The following is an 18,205-nucleotide window of genomic DNA, read 5'->3' on the forward strand; positions in this document are numbered from 1 at the left end:
GGCTTGGCAAACTTCTCACCTTGTTAGACTTTTACCTAAATAAGCATTGTCCTCTCTCTGAGGTCTCTTTTGGTTCCCCCCTCATTCCTCTCCACTTCTCCCTTCCTGTCTCCAAATCAAGTGGAGTCTATGTTGTTTTTTTGTTTTATTTTGCTTTTTTTTTTTTTCTTTTTGCTATTTCTTGGGCCGCTCCCACGGCATATGGAGGTTCCCAGGCTAAGGGTCGAATTGAAGCTGGAGCCGCCAGCCTACGCCAGAGCCACAGCAACGCAGGATCTGAGCCGCGTCTGCAACCTGCACCCACAGCTCACGGCAACACCAGATCGTTAACCCACTGAGCAAGGGCAGGGATCGAACCTGAAACGTCATGGTTCCTAGTCGGATTCTTTAACCACTGCGCCACGACGGGAACTCCCGTTTGTTTTTTTTTTTAATGGCCACACCCATGGTGTATGGAAATTCCCTGGCGAGGGGTGGAATCAGAGCTGCAGCTGCTGGCCTATGCCACAGCCGTGGGAACACTGGATCTGAGCTGCATCCACAAGTTATGCCTCAGCTTGTGACAATGCTGGATTCTCAACCCCCTGAGTGAGGCCAGGGATCAAATCCGAATCCTCAATGAGACAACATTGGGTCCTTAACCCACTGATCCACAAAGGGAATTCCTACACTGTTTCTATTATTGCACAATTCGATGAATAAAATCTAACTTGTCATGCTGTATGGTGGTCTATTTACATTAACTTTCCCCCTCACTTGCCTGAACTCTTTAGAGATGTTGAAAAGGATTCTTGGGTAAATGTCTGTATTATTTTTATATCCTTAACTGAGAATATATTAGGCATATATTAAACATTCCAGGGACTTCCTGCTGTGGCTCAGCAGAAAGGAATCCAACTCGTATCCATGAGGATGGAGGTTTGATCCCTGGCCACGCTCAGTAGGTTTCAGCATTGCAGTAAGCCGCAGTGTAGGTCACAGACTTGACTTGAATCCGGTGTTGCTGTGGCCCTAAGGGAGGCCGACAGCTACAGTGCTGATTCCACTCCTAGCTTGGACCTTCCATATACCGTGCTGCGGCCCTTAAAAATAAAAAATAAAAATAAAAAAATCCAATTAAGTATCTAAGTGAATAAATAAACTGGCTTTTAAACATCTATTATCAAAGAAAAGAAAGTCACGGACTTGGAAAATAGCTTGTGGTTGCCAAAGGGAAGGGGGAGGGAGCAGGATGGACTGGGAATTTGAGGTTAATAGATGCAGACTATTGCCTTTGGAAGGGATAAGCAATGAGATCCTGCTGTGTAGCACTGGGAACGCTATCTAGTCACTTTTGATGGAGCATGATCATGTGAGAAAAAAGAATCTATACATGAATGTGTAACTGGGTCAACATGCTATAGAGCAGAAATTGACAAAACACTGTAAACCAGCTATAATAAAAAAATTAAAATTATTATATATATTAAAAAAAATCTACTACCTACAGCACTGCTATGCTAGTGAGTTACCACTTTTAGCCCTATTTTACAGATGGAAAACTGGACTTCAGGGAAGTTAAGTAACTTTCCCAGCTAGTGGTAAAAGGCAAAGCTGATTCAGGTGCAGGTCTTTTAGACTCCCAGTGTTTTTCTAAATAAACAAAAGATTGAGTGATTATATACAAACATATGCCTGGATATGTTTTCATACATGTAGTTCCCATTATATGAAATAAAATAAAGATTTAGGTTATGAATGAGCTACCATTTATGAAGCTAAATATTTGCTATGTGAAGCCAAATATTTCTGAGCCTCAATTTCTTCATCTGTAAAAAGGCTTTGTTATATATTTCTCATCATAACAATATTATTATTATTAGATATTGGTATAATAGTTTCTAGCCATAATACTCTATGATTGTGAATTGGGTTCTTTGTGTTTGATTATACTGTTTCAGTAACTTAGTTCTGGGCACACTCATGACGGTCTTTAAAATTTATTTGACTATTTGCTACTGCAATTATGTCAATTCTCATTAAAAATGTTTTGACTGAATAAGGGCATGAAGATGACAACAAGGTCTCTCTCCTTAATTTAATCCTAGTTTAAAGTTTGCCAATCAAAACTCAAAGAAGACAGTTGGAAACTGTTTTTTTAACTAGTCACACATTTTCTATTTTTGAATTTATCCTTGGTTGGTGGAGCTAAACCATCACGATAGTTATTATCACTGTCATAGTTGTTTTACTTCAGATCTTCAAATTAATAAATGCTAAGAGTTTAATTAGCTGAAACTTAAATTGTCATTATTAATTTACTAGTTACATTACAATACCTTGTAAAACATTTATGCTGCAGTAAATGGAGCACCCATTTTCCAATGATCATGTGGCATGGCTAATTTACTACACAGCTATTTAATTTCTAACCTTAGCAGAGCTATAGGTGCTCAGCTAAAATTAAATTGATTATTTGCAACAAAATGTTTAATAATGTCATTGCTTCAAATACTATACAGTCTTATCCAAGAAACAATGGAAGTTCAGACATGTGTAAGTATTTCTGAAACATTCTTAGAATAGCCTTAACAAGTAAGTGCAACTACTATAAATTATCAGTTGACTTTTTAGGACAGTCAAATGGGGACAATCTGAAAGTTTTTACATTTAGACTATTCAGGTGGGTACAGAGTTTCTGTTTGGAATGATAAAAACTTCCGGAAACAGAAAGTAGGATGGTTGCACAACACCGTAAATGTACCTAATGGCACAAACTGTAAAACATGAAAGTGGTTAAAATGGTAAATTTTATGTTTATTTTATCACCAACAGACAAATAGATTATCAAAAACAGACTTTGTTCAAGTTTGATCATTGCCTTCCTCACCCACCACACCAAGGACTCCTTGAGTGTTGAATAGGCCATGTACACTACGACACCCCAGGTTCCTGGCATATTGTAAGGCACATCTCAAATAAATTTATGTGTTGTTGAGATTCTTTCTGCCACGTACTCAACGTAAATGTTCAGTTTCTTTGAAGAAAATAGTTCTGTTTCAGAAAGACATGCTATTGCTCAATCAGTGATGAAATAGGTATGATATGGAATAAGAGGCCACACACATTCTAGAACATAAATGTTAATTAGAAAAGTAAGCTGTCTCTGGTATTTAAGTGTTCTCACTATTCGTTGAACATTCCCTAACAGCACAGAAACACATGGAAGTAGCTCTATCACTGACTACCAAATAGTGATGACGGTTACTGATTCCTTTCCAAAAGCAGAGCTGGTGCTTTGGGAAGAGAGAAGTTCATTATACTAATTAGAGGCCCTTGCCCTACCTCCTCAGAGGATGTTCTCTTGGGTAGATATCAAGGCAGACACTCCTGGGCAGATGCTTTTCAAATTAATGATTCAACAACCAAATGGCAGTGATCCTAGCATCTCTGGTGAGATCAACTGCTTACATCAAGGCTGCAGATAATGAGTCACCTTCCAAAAGCAGGGCTGGATAAAGTTCAGGATTGCTGTCGTGGGGCAGAGGTTTGCTTGCCCATTCAGGCTGATATTGTGGAGCACATGTTAAGGAAGCCATTCAAAGTGGTTGTACGGCAAGTCAAAAATCAGATTCAGAACATGGGGTGGAAGAATGGGCTATTCACTTCAGAGGTTCCACACAACTGCACGCACCCCAAAATCTCTATTTTAAATGACTTGTCTCAGAGTTCCTGCTATGGCCTGAGGGGATCAGCAGCATCTTGGGAGCACTGGGTTGCAGGTTCGATCCCCGGCCAAGCACAGTGGGTTAATGATCCAGTGTTGCTACAGCTACGGCTTTGGTCATGACTGTGGCTTGGGTCTGATCCCTAGCCTGGGAAACTCCTTATGCCACAGGCAGGCCAAAAATGAAAAAAAGAGAGAAAAAAAGGACTTGTTTCATTTTATGTATCTAAAAGCAGAGAGATAATGCCTGTTACCTCACAAATATTTCCTCACTCAATTCTATGACAGAGGTCCGATTATTCTCACTTTGTAGTTAAAGAAACTGGAGCACAAAAAGCTTAAGTAACTTGCTCAAAGTCTCACAACTAGTAGTAATGCTGGGACTTGAACCCAGGAAGTCTGGATCCAGAAATGGTGTTCTTAACTACTCCACTCTCCGTCTCAATATATCTTAAGGGAACTATTAAAAAAAATAAGAAGAGGAGATCCTATTGTGGCACAGCAGAAAGGAACCCACCTAGTACCCATGAGGATGCAGTTGCGATCCCTTGCCTCGCTCAGTGGGTCAAGAATCCAGAGTTGCCATGAGCTGTTGCGTAGGTTGCAGATGTGGCTCAGATCCCACATTACTGTGGCTGTGGTGTAGGCCGACAGCTGTGGCTCCAATTCAACCCCTAGCCTGGGAACTTGCACATGCTGCAGGCACAGCCCTAAAAAGGAAAATGAAAAAAAAAAAAAAAAAGACTTTTCTTAGGACTTTTTTTTTCCCCTAGAAGGACACTATGCATGTCCACATGTGCTATGTAAGAGCATAATCAGATCAGGTGTGCTTTATTCTAATCTTGGAGAGGGGGGCTCTATGAATGAGAAACATGCCAGGTGGTTTACAATCAGGCATGATCCCACAGCTCTAGAATGCTAAGATTCAGCAAAAAAAAAAAAAAAAAAAGCACAGAGGGTTTGGCAAGACAGAAGAAAGAAATGTGTTATTTATACTGCTAAAGCACCCCTAAGATTTTGTTTTAATTCTATCTTTCATTTTTTTCCCCTAATCTATACCAGAACTTGCCTAGCATGGGAAACATAAATCCTTCATAAATACAAGCACAGTATTCTTAGTAATCGTGTGCAAGTACGTCTTTGTTCAATACCCAAGGGCAAATAGGTATTGTTGAATTGTTAATTGCCTTAAAAGTCCACAGGTAACTTATTTACTTGAATTGTATTTTCCTGGGGCCAGCCTGGGGTCAACCTGGAAACAATGAAAAAAAAAAAATTGACTTTCAAACTGTTCAGGACAACCAGATAGGTGAATTGTAGGAAACCAGGTGGGTAAAAGCATAAATTAATCTGAAATTATTTAAATGTGTTTTCTAAAAGGCATAGTGTAGTTCATAACTGCCAACAGGCACCATTTCATTATGCTACATTACATCCTGTTTTTCTCAAAATATTGGAGAAATGACAGATACTAAAAGAAATTCTTACTTGTGTATCACATACGCCATTTCCATAAAGCTCTTGCAAATTCTGGAGATATGCAAGGGGAAAAAACAACTTTAATAAAATAATGGATCATATTTGAATTAAACATGATATTCAAAATGTTACACTTGGGGAGTTAACAGAATGTTATATGCTGAGAGAGCAAGAGGCAAAAATGTCCTATTATAACCCATACCCTCCATAAATTAAATCTGAAAACATTAAAAATGGTGATAACGATGAAAAGGATTACTTATGGAATGAAAATGGAAAATAGAAACAGATTAGTGAAGATATTTTTCTCTAAAAATCCCCAAACTGTGCATCCTAGAGCAGAGGTAATAAAGATGGTTATTTCTAAGAAATAGATCCAAAGTGGCTCCATTCAATTCACAGCAGGAACATCTAAAGTAGCAATTAATGCAACCACTGGTGTGGAATTGTTTTCCAAATGCCATCCTATTGGATGGCTTTTTTTTATTTTTATTTTTTTTAAATGGAAGCAGGGCTCAGAAGTCAAGATGAATTTGGGTCATTTATTTACTGAACATAGGTTTTTAATACCACTGTCCAATATTATGGATACAACTAATAATACTTGAGGTGAAATGGAAGGAACCTATTAATGACTGTTTACCTCAGGCTACAAGGGTAATGCTTGAAACTCCTTGAGATTTGATCCTGGGAAATAAATGTAGGGGCATTCATCTCAGTGGGGTGTGGGGACACTAGAAGAAGGGATGAGTTGGTATTGGGAAGATCTGAGTTGAAATCTCAGACTTTTGGCTGCCAATAACTGACATCGAGCAACAAACTTTCCACACCTCCTGTTTCCTGGGAACTCAGTTTGCTTATTGGAAAGATAAGGGAAATAATGCAGCACCATGGTTAGGAATGTGGGCTCAGATGCAGGGTGCCTGGGTTCAAATCCCAGTTCCAGAACATTCTAATTGTGTGTCTCTAGGCACATGAATTGAGCTTTCTGTGTGTTATCTGTAAAAATGTGGATAAAACAGTACTTAGCACATAGGATCATTGTGAAGGGTTAGCTGAGTTAGAACATGTACCATCTTAGAATAATGACTTGTCCATGGTAAGGACTCCATAACCAGTCCTTGGTGTTACTCTTATCATTTAATGCAAAGAAAGTTTCTTTCAGCTTATGATATTCCTTTAGCATTGCATGGTGCTCTCCCCTCCCCCTCTTTTTCTTCCTAAGACCTGAAATAAAGCTAGAAAGGTGATGTGCTACAGTCACCAGCTGGGAGATCGAGCACCTTGAGTCATTTCACATGTATCACTTCACTTTAAATGAGAAGTTCATGTGCCTTGATTGACATTTACCCGACATAGAGAACATCTCTCAAAAAGTGCATGGTTTCATGGCATGTTTTAAAAGAAAGGAGGTGCAGGAAAGGTGGCAGGGGTGTTTTTTTTTTTTTTATAAGGATGATATTAAGATTTATCTGTTTAAAAGGAAATAAAACCCCAAAATTCCCTCATAGTCAGAGTACTGACAATTTTCACTTAAGACAGTCTCCACAGTAATTGTTTCCCTTCTAGTAAGTAGCAGAAATATAGTCTCCTGACTCTATAAAACCAGGATGGCAGGTTAAATCCATTCTGAGACCTAAGAAAGTAGTAGGGTAAAAGGAATCATTATTGACGAATTTTGTCAAAAGCTGCTTTGCATCCTTTTGGAACTACGCAGAGTATTAAGATGAATGGAAGAAAGGAGAGAGAGAAGGAGGGAAGAAAAGAGGAAGGAAGGAAGAGAAGGAACTGAAAAAGAAAGGAAGGAAGAGAGGAAGGAGGGTGGTGGGGAGGAGAAAGAAAGGGATGGAGGGAACAAAGTATTAAGTGTTTTACAATGGACCAGCTGCTTTACATGCAGTTTTTAAATAAATTTTAAAAAAATGCAAGGATGGGTAGCACCATTTTTAATATATGAGAACACTAATAATTAAAAAGGTGCACTTATTTGCACAAGGTCACCCCACCAGTAAGAAGATGTTGAGTCAAATTTGAACTTGAGTCTACGGTCTTTCACTGCCAACCCATTGTTCTTGGATGTGTCAACAAAAGGATTCACAAAATGTATGAAGGAAAAGGGTCAATAAAGATGACAAAGGCTCTATCCAAGAGGCTTAGAACAATGAAAGGAAAATAAGTCCTAGGCCAGAATGGTGTTCCGAGAAGGAAAATAAAAATGTCTTTCTTATTTTCTTATGCCTTCCCAAGTACCACCCCTTCCAACTCCCTGACCTTCAGCACACTTATGCCTCTCTTACAGCACATCAGTTTCCACTATCCCTGTACTAGGGAATCACCAAAATGTATCAAGTCAAATGACACAGTTTGATACCGCTATGGGCATGAGCATCCTGGACACTGACTTCCTACCATGGACAGAGCTCATTTCATCATACCTTGCTGTTAACTGGTGAAAGGCCAGAAGCCCTCCTCATAGGAGAACCTTCCTCCCTCAGTCAATATTGAGGAACTGTGGCATAGAGAGTATGGAAAAAAAATCAATTTAGTTTATCAATCAGAGTAACCTAGAGCAACATGGAGGAGTAGGAGGGAAGAACAGTGTGATGAATTTTATTTTCATGTTTCATCAAATTTGCTGGCTGAATGGTTAGCATTCACTTCTCCTGCCCTCTTGCTTAGACCACAGAATATGAAGACAAGTGCAGCGATCTCCCAGGAGCCTCCAAAAGCAACTAATTCCCTCCCTCTATCCTCTACATCTTCCCCTTTTTCTCACTGTATTACTAATTTTAATAACCCTTCCTAGCAGATGTTGACACTGCAGAAGTTGCATGTTTATTAGAACTTAAATGGTTTGAATTAAAAAAGAGCATTTAACTGGTTACATATTTCTCCCTGGAAATGATACCTTGACCAAAGCAGTAGAAAAATCACTCCTCATTGAATATCACCATAGAAGGTCACTACTACATCATGGTCTATTTGTCTGCTCAGGCTGCCATAACAAAATACCATAGACTAGGTGGCTGAAACAACAGAAATGCATTTCCTCGTAATTCTGGAGAATGGCAAGACCAAGATCAATGTTCTGGCAGGGTCTGTTTTCTGGTTAGAGATCTCTTCCTAGCTTGTAAACAGCCACTTTTTGCTGTATGTTCAGATGGCAGAGAGAGAAACACAAAGAAACAGATAAACAAAGATAGATTTCTTCCCTCTTCATCTAAAACCACTAATCCTATCAGATTGAAGCCTTCCTATTATAATCTCATTTAAACTTAATTATCTCCTAAAAGCCTTATCTCCACATCTCCACATACAATCACATTTAGAGCTTTAAAATACGAATGGGGAGGCACAGTTCAGTCCACAGCAAATGAGGTGAGGATTCTCTACATAACTAGAGTTTTCAGATTAAGAAAATACATGAGATTTCATGCTCAAACATAAGCCGACATTCCTTTGACCCTGAGACAAAGCAGGTAGGAAATGTTGGAGTTTGACACGTCATTGTTGGTGGCTGAAGAGGACTCTAGCATTTTGCAGGTTACTGTTTCACTTCAGTGTTAGTGGCATAGAGAGCGGGAAAGGAAGGGAAGGAAGCCTCCAGCCCCAGGGCTATAAAATATCTCATACTCCTTTTCTTTAAATGAAAAAGGCAGTAAGGAAAGAAAAGTCCCTGAGTGTCTTTTACTTTGCTTCCACTTTGAAATTATGTAGATTCTTCATTATATTCCTCTTGCTAATGGTTAAAGACATTCCAGTCCTTGTGTATATATTCACTTGACACAAATGTTACCGGTTTTGCTTAGTGCTGGGTATTGTGCTAGGTGTTGGGAGCACAAAGACAAATGATATCAAATCCTTCCCTTTAAGGAGTTCGCATTGTGGCACAGAAGAACAAAACCAACTGGTATCAATGCAGATGAGGGTTCAATCCCTGGCCCTAACCAGAGGGTTAAGGATTTGGCACTGCCGTGAGCTATGGCGTGCGTTGCAGACACAGCTCAGATCTGGCGTGGCTGTGGCTGCGGCTTAGGCTGGCAGCTGCAGCTCCAATTCAACCCCTAGCCTGGAAACTTCCACATGCCACACCTACGGCCCACACCTACAGCCCCAAAAGAATTTTTTAAAAAAATCCTTCCCTTTAAGGACTCTGCAGCCTTATTAGCAAATCAGGATGAGAATTCCAAGAATGTTAGAATTGGATGGATTCTGGTTGTAGATGAAGAGTTCAGGCCCAGAGAGATTCAGAGACTTAGCAGGTGGCACAGATGGTTGGGACAAAGCCAGTTAACATACAGGCCTACTGACCTCCAATTCGGTCATGTTCCCGTGTAGCTCCGAGTCCTCCATCCAAGTCAGGCATTCAACCAGGGTTTATTTAAGAGCCTACTATGTACTAGGTATCCTGACCAAGTAGAACAGAATTTATAATATAATAATTTCATTAAGAATTGAATAATTTACTTGGGGAAATAAAGTTACCTAAAATGAAATTATTAGTGAACACTATCACACATTATTTAAAAGTGAGATGGTTTCTGCACTAACCCCATAAACATGCAAGTAAGATATACACATTTATCCGGCTATTCAATTGATTTGTACAATGATCATCATGGTTGAGCTACTACTGCTGGATGGGAGAGTGTTCTTTACATCTTCCGCACTCAATGGAATAAAGACCGCTGAATGATATCAGGTAGAGGAAGACCATTCTAAAGGTATATTGAAAATAAAACAAAAGTAAAAAGCAAAAAAACACCCACCCAAAAAAAAAAAAATTTGTAAAACTAAAATTCTGTAGACTGGACTGCAGGTAGGCTATTTGGATATCTGGTTCCTGAAGGATCCCTAACAAGGCGGGCCTTCTATCTAGCCATATAGTTATTCAACAGGAAGACAGGTAGAGAAGATAGCTGTTGTGTTGCTTTATCCTCTCTCCACATCATTGCCTCACCAATCCAAGGAAGGTTTTTAAAAGCATAGGGTCTGAGTGATTAAGGTGACACATTCTGGATTCCGTCAGACTTGGCCCTGAATGCTGCCTCCATTACTTAGCATCTTGGGCCAATTCCATAACATTTTATACCTCAGTTTCTTCAACTGTAAAATGGGAGCTCATAAGGGGCTTACCTTAGAAGGTGGTAGTGGGGATTAAATGAGACGATACATGCAAAGTGCATGTCATAGGGCTTGAGTCACCTGTCAAATCAGTAGGCATTACTATTATAAATGACAATTTTACAGTGGTCTTCTGACCTGTTATCCTCCTCTCCAGCCCACTCTCCCCCTCCTTCATTTTAGCCATTTCTCTGATCCCATTCTTTCCTTCTGTCTCTCTCCCTGTCCTGCTACAGTTGCACCTTGTGCTTTTCCAGGGTGGGCAGCAGTGTTGGGACCACAGAACAGGTGTTACTGTCCATTTTGCTGTGTGATTCACCTGCCAGGTGACTGGGGAGAACTGCAGGGCTGCATTTAGCATGGACAAACACCTGTGCTCTCTGTCACCAGGGCCAGACAGATACCAGCGCTGAGTCATGCTGCTGCTCACGACCGGTGAGCTCTCAAAGACTCAGAAGGCTCCAAGAAAGAGACCTGAGAGGACAATCTTTCCACTCCTCTCTCCAGGTCAGGCCACTCTTCAATCTGCCATGAGGCAAAAATAGACATAGGAAGAGTGTATCATTCACACAAGATTGGAACATCTTCAACCTCAGGACATTTCTTCTTATGCCTAAGATAAATTTCAGATTTTTGCATTTAGATTCACTTTTTACATTTACCTTTCATAGGGACAAAATAAACTTGATATCTAGGTCATGCTTACAACATCATAAATACAGTATATATTATACAATATACAGTATTCTGTGTGTGAGTGTATACACGCAGAGTATTGTTTACATGTTAAGAGCTTGGGCTCTAGAGTCAGCCACCCAGTCTAATCCCAGCCACCTACTGGTAATACGTTTTTGCCCTAAAAATTAATAATAATAGCAATGAGCTCACCAGATCCTTGTATTAACACAGTTCCCAGTTCACAGAACGAATTCAGTAGAAGTTAACCATCAATGTTGTCATTGTTTAGACATCTGTCTATACAGTGAGAAGCCAGGAAGCTTCTTAAGATTTTTCTTTTGCAACCTAAATGCCTCCAGTTTGATTATGGCTTTTAATCAATTTCTTCTATAACCTTCATTTCACTTTCCCTCTATTCATTTACCTTCCTAAACCCAGAATAGCACATATAATGCTGCTTGAGTTTGATCAGCACAGGACAAAATGTAAGATATATTTTAGGTTTATCTATTATATTTCCATAAGCAAACTATTATAATTTGCAAATAAAAGTGATTCAATAGCAAGTGTAACCTTTAAACACCTTACTTATATGAACTCATTTAATCCTCAAAATAAACCCATTCAATATTCATTCTTTCAGCTATGCCATACTACTTATTAATTCTAAAAGTAAACATTTTTCATATTTTAACATCTCTGAAATCAGTATAACCTTGTAATTGATGACATATTATGGTTCCAATGACCATCTTTTTTTTTCTTAGTGATACATAAAATAATGGTGCATCTTGCAACTGATGACAACCTAGAGCCAAAGAAATAGGGTCTGAGCGATAACTTCATTCCAGGCATTCTTTTAGGTCCTGAGATATGGTGAAAATGATGGAATAGTCCTTCATTTCAGAGAATCATTTCTAATGAGAAATATAGAAAAATAAAGATGATTGCAACTAATACACAAACTTCTGTGGGAGCCAGTGGAAGGTCTCCTTGTGATGATGATGTCATCTAAGTTTAGAGTTAGGGGTTCAGCAAGGCTGTGGTTTACTAGTCAGCTAAATAGCTAAGCAAAATCCTAGATGCTAGAAAAAGCATGAGGCATTCAGGAATTTAAAAATAGTTCTGAATGCTGGATTTAGAGCATCTATGGAAGAAGCATAAGGTGTGATGGCAGAGAAGAAAGAAGAGGTCTTATCCTGAAGGGCCCTGTAGACATGTTAAAGGGGTTGGAGTATATCCTGAGGGCCCTGGGGTTCCACTGAAGCATAGGTGTTTCCTCTATTTGACAAGGAGAAAACTGAGACTTAGAGACGCCTATAACTGGTTTTGGACTCAAGAGCAAAGAACAGGACTTTAACTGCTTCCCTAGAAGTCCTCACCTGAAGCCCAATGCTCTTTGTCCTATACTATAGGTTCACCCAGGACAGTATTCTCTCTTGTTGGCCATACTGCCAGCAAATGCATGACTAGTTGCCTTTTATTTTGGTTTGTGTTGAATTAATGTGTTAGCTTTAGATGGGCAGGAGAGTAGAACCAGTGCGATGGTTCTTAAAAAATTCTCCAAGGTGAATATTGCCTCAATATCACACTCAGCTACCTCACTTCTAGGATATACATCATGCCAAGCTCATCCACAGTTGTGTCTGATAGACAATGGATACTGATGCCAGTCATGTCTAAATGCATCACTCATCTACATTTCATGAGATATGCTTAAAAGAAAAATATAAAAATTAAAACAAACAAATGGAGGAAGCAGTACTGAGGCTGAATTGAAGGTTCACAACTTCAAGTGGTTTATACTCTTGCATCTTATGTCAACATAAACTGCAGTTCAATAACTGCCCTTTTAAAGTAATACAATCTAGAGATTGACTAAATTAAGCAATTTAAGTTTCAATGTGGCAAACAGGCATAAAAATAAGACATTAACTTCTGAATTAATTACACAGGGTCAAAAAAAGAGAACTGTTTGAATGGAGAAATTCTATTGCAGCCAGGCAACCTTAATTTCAAACATCACATTTAAAAGAATTTCATTCACAGAATTTGTTGGTACGCACAAACTGTCTTTTTAATGGAAGAACAGCAAAGAGCATTTTCTATTTCTTTTTTAGAACAATGACAATATGAATCAGCTAACATCTTTGACTTACTCTAAAGAGAGAGTGCATTTACAATTGCCAAGCATTTGGGGTTTGTTGTTGTTGTTGTTTTGATGAATGACATCTTTGGTTCCTATAGCATAAGCAATGAATACAAATGCCATTGTTTAGGTTATGATGATATGACAATTACTAGCTATATAAAAAGAAAAATAGGTGCCAAGATGATAGCTTGATATACTTATCTAACTAAAGAGGATGAAGAGTGTAAAGTCTTCCATAACAAGGCAGACAACTGTCTATTTAAGATAGCTTGGGTATAATCTTATCTGAAATAAGGGGTCTGAGTTACATGATAAGTCACTTTGATTCTGTAAACCTCATGACTTAGTAAGACAGGTGGATGGAAGAGAGGACTAGAGGCTGAAGAAGTCCCTTTTGGGATAGCTTGGATAAACTCAGTTTCAAATCCTAGTCCTGATACTTACTGCTAACTCTATGACCTTGGGCTAGCCACTCTTCTCTCCTAGGACTCAAGAAAAATAATTTCTACCTTGTAGGATCATGAGAAACTCGCTGCAGAAAGCAGCTGATGTCTAATGTGTGTGAACAGGGAGTACTGTTAATATTATTACTGTTTGATCATTATTACTATTATTATTACATTCCATTCCATCCTGCTATTTAATTCTACTGGCATTAGATGAGCTAAAACAGTAGACCAGGCAACCATGAATAAGGCATACTGCATGTTTAGAGATGGCATTTAGGCTTGCACATTCCCAATTAGCTTTTCAATTAACCCCAGCCTGGAGGAATGTACTTCCCCAACCACACCTGAATGCTAAAATAGGACTGATGGGCTGTGAGGGGTGCAGGGTTTTTTAAAATAGGGTAGGAGAAAATAAACTGTTACCCATTGCAAAAAGAAGCTCAAATTTACAGAAGGTACTGAAACAAAAATCACAGTCACTGTCCATGATACAAATTTATACCCCCCAACACTCAAATGCTAAAACCTGCCCTGAATCTACCAATAGTTCCTGCACATTTAAGTACACTGGTCATTTTCTAAATAAAACCCAACAATAATCTTGCTTTATACATCTTCCTCCCTTTTACAATAAAGTGTGACAACATATAGTCAGCAGCATGTTACATCTCCTTTCATGTTTGCATCTATATGATCTGATAGTACAGTAATACATTATATGAATTAATCCAGCTTGCAGTATCATTTGTTCACTGCCTTCTCCATTGAAGTATATTATTGTACCCATTACACAAAATGTTCATCCACAGAGTTGAGTTTAAATGAGCCACATGATAAAATGAGGTACACAGAACAAATCAACTCTTTCCATTCAGCAAGCACCGAGAGCCTTGTTGTTTATTGTTCAAGGCAGCACACCTTTTAATTTATTCCAGGAACCCTGTGAATATCAATTCAGTGAAAAAACCGAGATGCTATTTTCATGTTAGTTATCATCACTTAGTGTTCAAAATTAACTCCTCTTAGGTCCCTTAGCTCACACAAGGACATTAGAATTAATTATTTGTTCTTAAGTCTTTATCACTCAGAGAGCAAAACTTTAGTTCTCTAATGTTGATTTCCTTACTCTCTAAGATAAATAATGAAAAACCCTCAACCCCATATTTGGTTTCTTCTTGCTTCTAAGCAATAGCCATCACAGAAATGGAATGGAGAGATGGACAAAGACTTATAGCTTCTTCCCACACTCAAGAAGCAGAAACCCATGTTACTTAACATCTTTTTAAGTTCCATACACTAGATTTCACAGAGCTGATATTCTCCACATTCAGGCCCAAGCCTGAATTACGCATCCCTGGGAGAGTCAACTTTTCTTAGCATACTAATTTGGCATAAAGCATTATCTCCCAGTGGCTTTCAGAGCCATTTGTGGTCCCCTGACAGTCTCCTCATCCATACAACCTATAATTTTCATAGGAAGAAGGCGCTTTTTCAAAACATTTGCACCAATAGAAGACCCCCTTTCAAGTCCCGTTCCTTAAAGCAGAGCAAAACAAAACAAAGCAACCCCCTTTAAACCCAACTGTTCAATATATATGATGCTGGTACATGATCATTCAGTTTATAATCATTTTACTTGTGATGTATAGAAAAGGAAAGGAGTCAATTCTATCCCACCCTTGTCTCTCCCTACTACTCCCCCACCAGAAGTGCCACTAAATAACAAGCCTGTCAACATCCTACAATCCTCAGACCCAGACATTCTGAAAGGCTACAACCCTCAAGTCAGAACGCCAATGAGGTTTTTTTTTTTTTTTTACCCCCTCTTTTCACACTACAATCATATTCTGGTTTATCACTGGATTCTTGGTCCTTTTACCAGCGTTCCCACTCTGCAGGAACAAATAGCAAGTTTAAGAGAAGGGATCTTTGCATTTGAGAGGAAGGACTGTGCCACAGGCCAGGAAAGCCACCTCCGGATCAATCTCATGAGTAGGTTTAAGGCAGAAAGGATGCTGGGCCAAAGATCACATCCTCAAAGTGGTATGGAAAAAAATCTCAGTTTCACAGAATGTTATTATCTTTAGAAGTTTCTCCATCACCTAGCAAATTGGATACCAATTTCCGAAACATGACAGTTTGACCAGTGCCTCTGAAAGCATAGGACAAATTAAAGACGCAAGCTTGTTATGCATCTTAGGACTTATAGGCCATTTTAATTTCTTAGAGAAATATAACTAACGAGGGAAATCTGGAAACAACCAGTCATGCTGAATAAAAGAAATACAAAGCCATTCTCTAAGTGGCCTCGACCATTCAATTAGAAACAGAATTCTTGCCCAGGGTAAACACTTGGAAACGATGGATGTGTTGATTTGAAAAGATATCAAGCACCCCTGCGGATTCTGGTCCATGTCTGGACCCCTGAGAGTCCCAAATAATGTGCTCCTAGGACACAAGTCCTGGAGGAACGCTGAGGGATTTATAATGCCCCTTTCAGAACCAAAGATGGTAGTAATAAAAATAACCCAGTGTAGCAACAAGTTTACTAGAGTGCTCCCTGGAGAAGCAAAGATTTCGGCTGCTCAATTGCTTTCGCCCTGTGCCTTTTAAAGGAATATGAAGTCTCTGTTGAGACACCATCAATTGATGCTTGCACCCCATATTTTGGATAGCAAATGATCCTGCTAGACCCTCCGTGCCTCCTTCCCAAGTAGCTAGGTTCCAAGAGTTCCCTCTTCTGTAAGTGTCATGGACTACATTTCCAGTGAAAGGCAGGTTCTCATCCCAAGCTAAGAAAGCCTGCGTCTGTACTCCGACCAGCAGTCCAGAGCAGGCAGTTGGCAAACGGAAAAGGTAATCTTCAACCCGTTCCCCCACCCCCAATCCCCCATCCCCGTTCCCTACCTTTTCTGATTTCGCCTTCCTGGCGTTGTGCACGAACCTGCGACCCAGCTTCTTGGCATACCAGATAGAGGCAAACATAGCGATGCCAATGGAAGGAATTCGCAGCGAAGCTGCTGCACAATCAACTTCCCACCTCGGCTCAGAGACCAACGGAATCGGGCTGGAGCTGTCACTTGCAGGCTGTTGCTTTCTCAGTTCCTCTCATGCTGGTTAGCAGAGGGAGAGGGTGGGAGGAGGGAGGAGGCTGGGGGGAAGGCAATCCCGTTTGGCCAGTCCGCAGGTACGTTTACATCCTGCCAGCAGGAGGTCCGGGTGAGGCGGGCGGGCGCTGCCTTCCCAGCCAGCTCACACACATCCAGGCGGTGAAGTATCTGTCTGCGGTGCTCCGGCTCCGTCACCACAAAAACTCCATGTGTGTCAGGAGCAAGGGAAGCCGCAGTCAAGTCGTCCGGGAGGCGGCTCACCTCCCGCTCTCGGCTCCCGCAGCCGCTCTCCTCGCTTGGCTTCCCGCTGCCTTGACGGTACGTGCTGGCGGCGGTGGCCGCGCGCGTAAAGACATCCACACACAGCCTCGCAGGTAAAGCAGCCAATACAGGAGCTGCCAGGCACCAAGGAGAGGAAGGGGCCTCCGCGGACTTGGCCTTGTGGTCACAAACAGGTGTCTCCAGAGTCTGAATCCTGTTCGGATCCTCGGAGAATCTCGGGTTATTAGGGTGGCTGGAAACAGAGGTGCCCTTCCTTGCCCCCTCTTCAACTCCATGTGGTCCAGGAGAAGTCCCACCTCTGACCATCAGCCAGCCTTATCCCCAGCTTGCAAAAATATCACTTTCTTTAGAGGCTGGCCCGGGACAAAGGGCACGGTGAGCAGGATGAAGCTTATTCCCTAATGCCAGAGTGAAGGTCCTTAGCTTTTAAACTCATTGATTCCACCGCTAAGACAACCTGGGCTGCTTTTATAGGCACAGGTTTACTGCCTGGAGACTGGGGAATGGAGAGGCGCTTAAATCTACCTTTAAACTAAAATAGCATGATTTACTCCTTTTTCTTTCTTTCTTTCTTTTTTAAATCCCAGAGTTTTCCTATAGTGATATCCAGTGTTAAAAGGAAGATTGGAATGTCACTTTTGAAAAGGTAGATTCATGGCAGCTCTTAAACCATGCTCCTCTGAAGAATTCTCACATGTGATTTTACCACCATGTGCTTCCAATTTCAATTATCTTATTAGGGTTTAGACTATTATTGAGGCATTTTAAAGGTGAAGTCAATTTTAAGAGACCAATATTTTCTCCAAGAGAGATAGTGTCTCAACCTTTGCCCGTCCTACTGGAAGACAAAAAATTAAACTGCTCATCTCAGCAAGGAAAATCTTCCTGCCATTGCTATACAAATGAAACTCAATCAAGTAAATGTTTTCCAGCTGACCTGATGGATGTGCCCTAGAAGCACCTCTTGACCAAAGAATGTCATCACACAGATAATTGGAAAAGAACTTCCTTCTCTCACTCTAAGTCACTTGAGGTTTACCCTCAAAGAGGATTGGGTCTTCAGTCAACAGAATGCTGGTTTATAAAGTTCACTGAATATCCTTGTAAACAACTGGAGGGAGACAGCAGCAGTGTGGGATCAGGACCCATGTCCCTGTTACTGACTAAAGGAACCCTGATGCCTGGAACAATGTTTAGCACAATGAATTCAATGTATGTTTGTTGA

General features: G+C 40.2%; 1 protein-coding gene across 43 annotated transcripts in view; it reads right to left on the bottom strand.

Annotated features, from left to right (window-relative positions):
- Window positions 1-18,205, bottom strand: part of DLG2 (discs large MAGUK scaffold protein 2) — a 1,974,117-nt gene that overhangs the window by 903,619 nt on the left and 1,052,293 nt on the right. For 8 of the 43 annotated variants that reach the window (XR_014814821.1, XR_014814822.1, XM_084975560.1 and 5 more), the window contains exon 1: window positions 16,496-16,707. The exons of the other annotated variants lie outside the window; for them this stretch is intronic. Coding sequence is in view for 6 of the 8 variants with exons in the window: in XM_084975560.1 (XP_084831686.1) it covers window positions 16,496-16,573 (78 nt within the window). In the remaining 2 variants the exon portion in view is untranslated. Of the gene's footprint in view, window positions 1-16,495; window positions 16,708-18,205 lie in introns of those variants that run through there. 43 annotated transcript variants of the gene reach the window in all.

This window comes from Sus scrofa, chromosome 9 (genome assembly GCF_054392235.1).
Source record: "Sus scrofa isolate SSC_HxYL_T2T_F1_AM1 chromosome 9, Sscrofa_HxYL_maternal_Yorkshire_Landrace_v2.0, whole genome shotgun sequence".
NCBI classification, from domain to species: Eukaryota; Metazoa; Chordata; class Mammalia; order Artiodactyla; family Suidae; genus Sus; species Sus scrofa.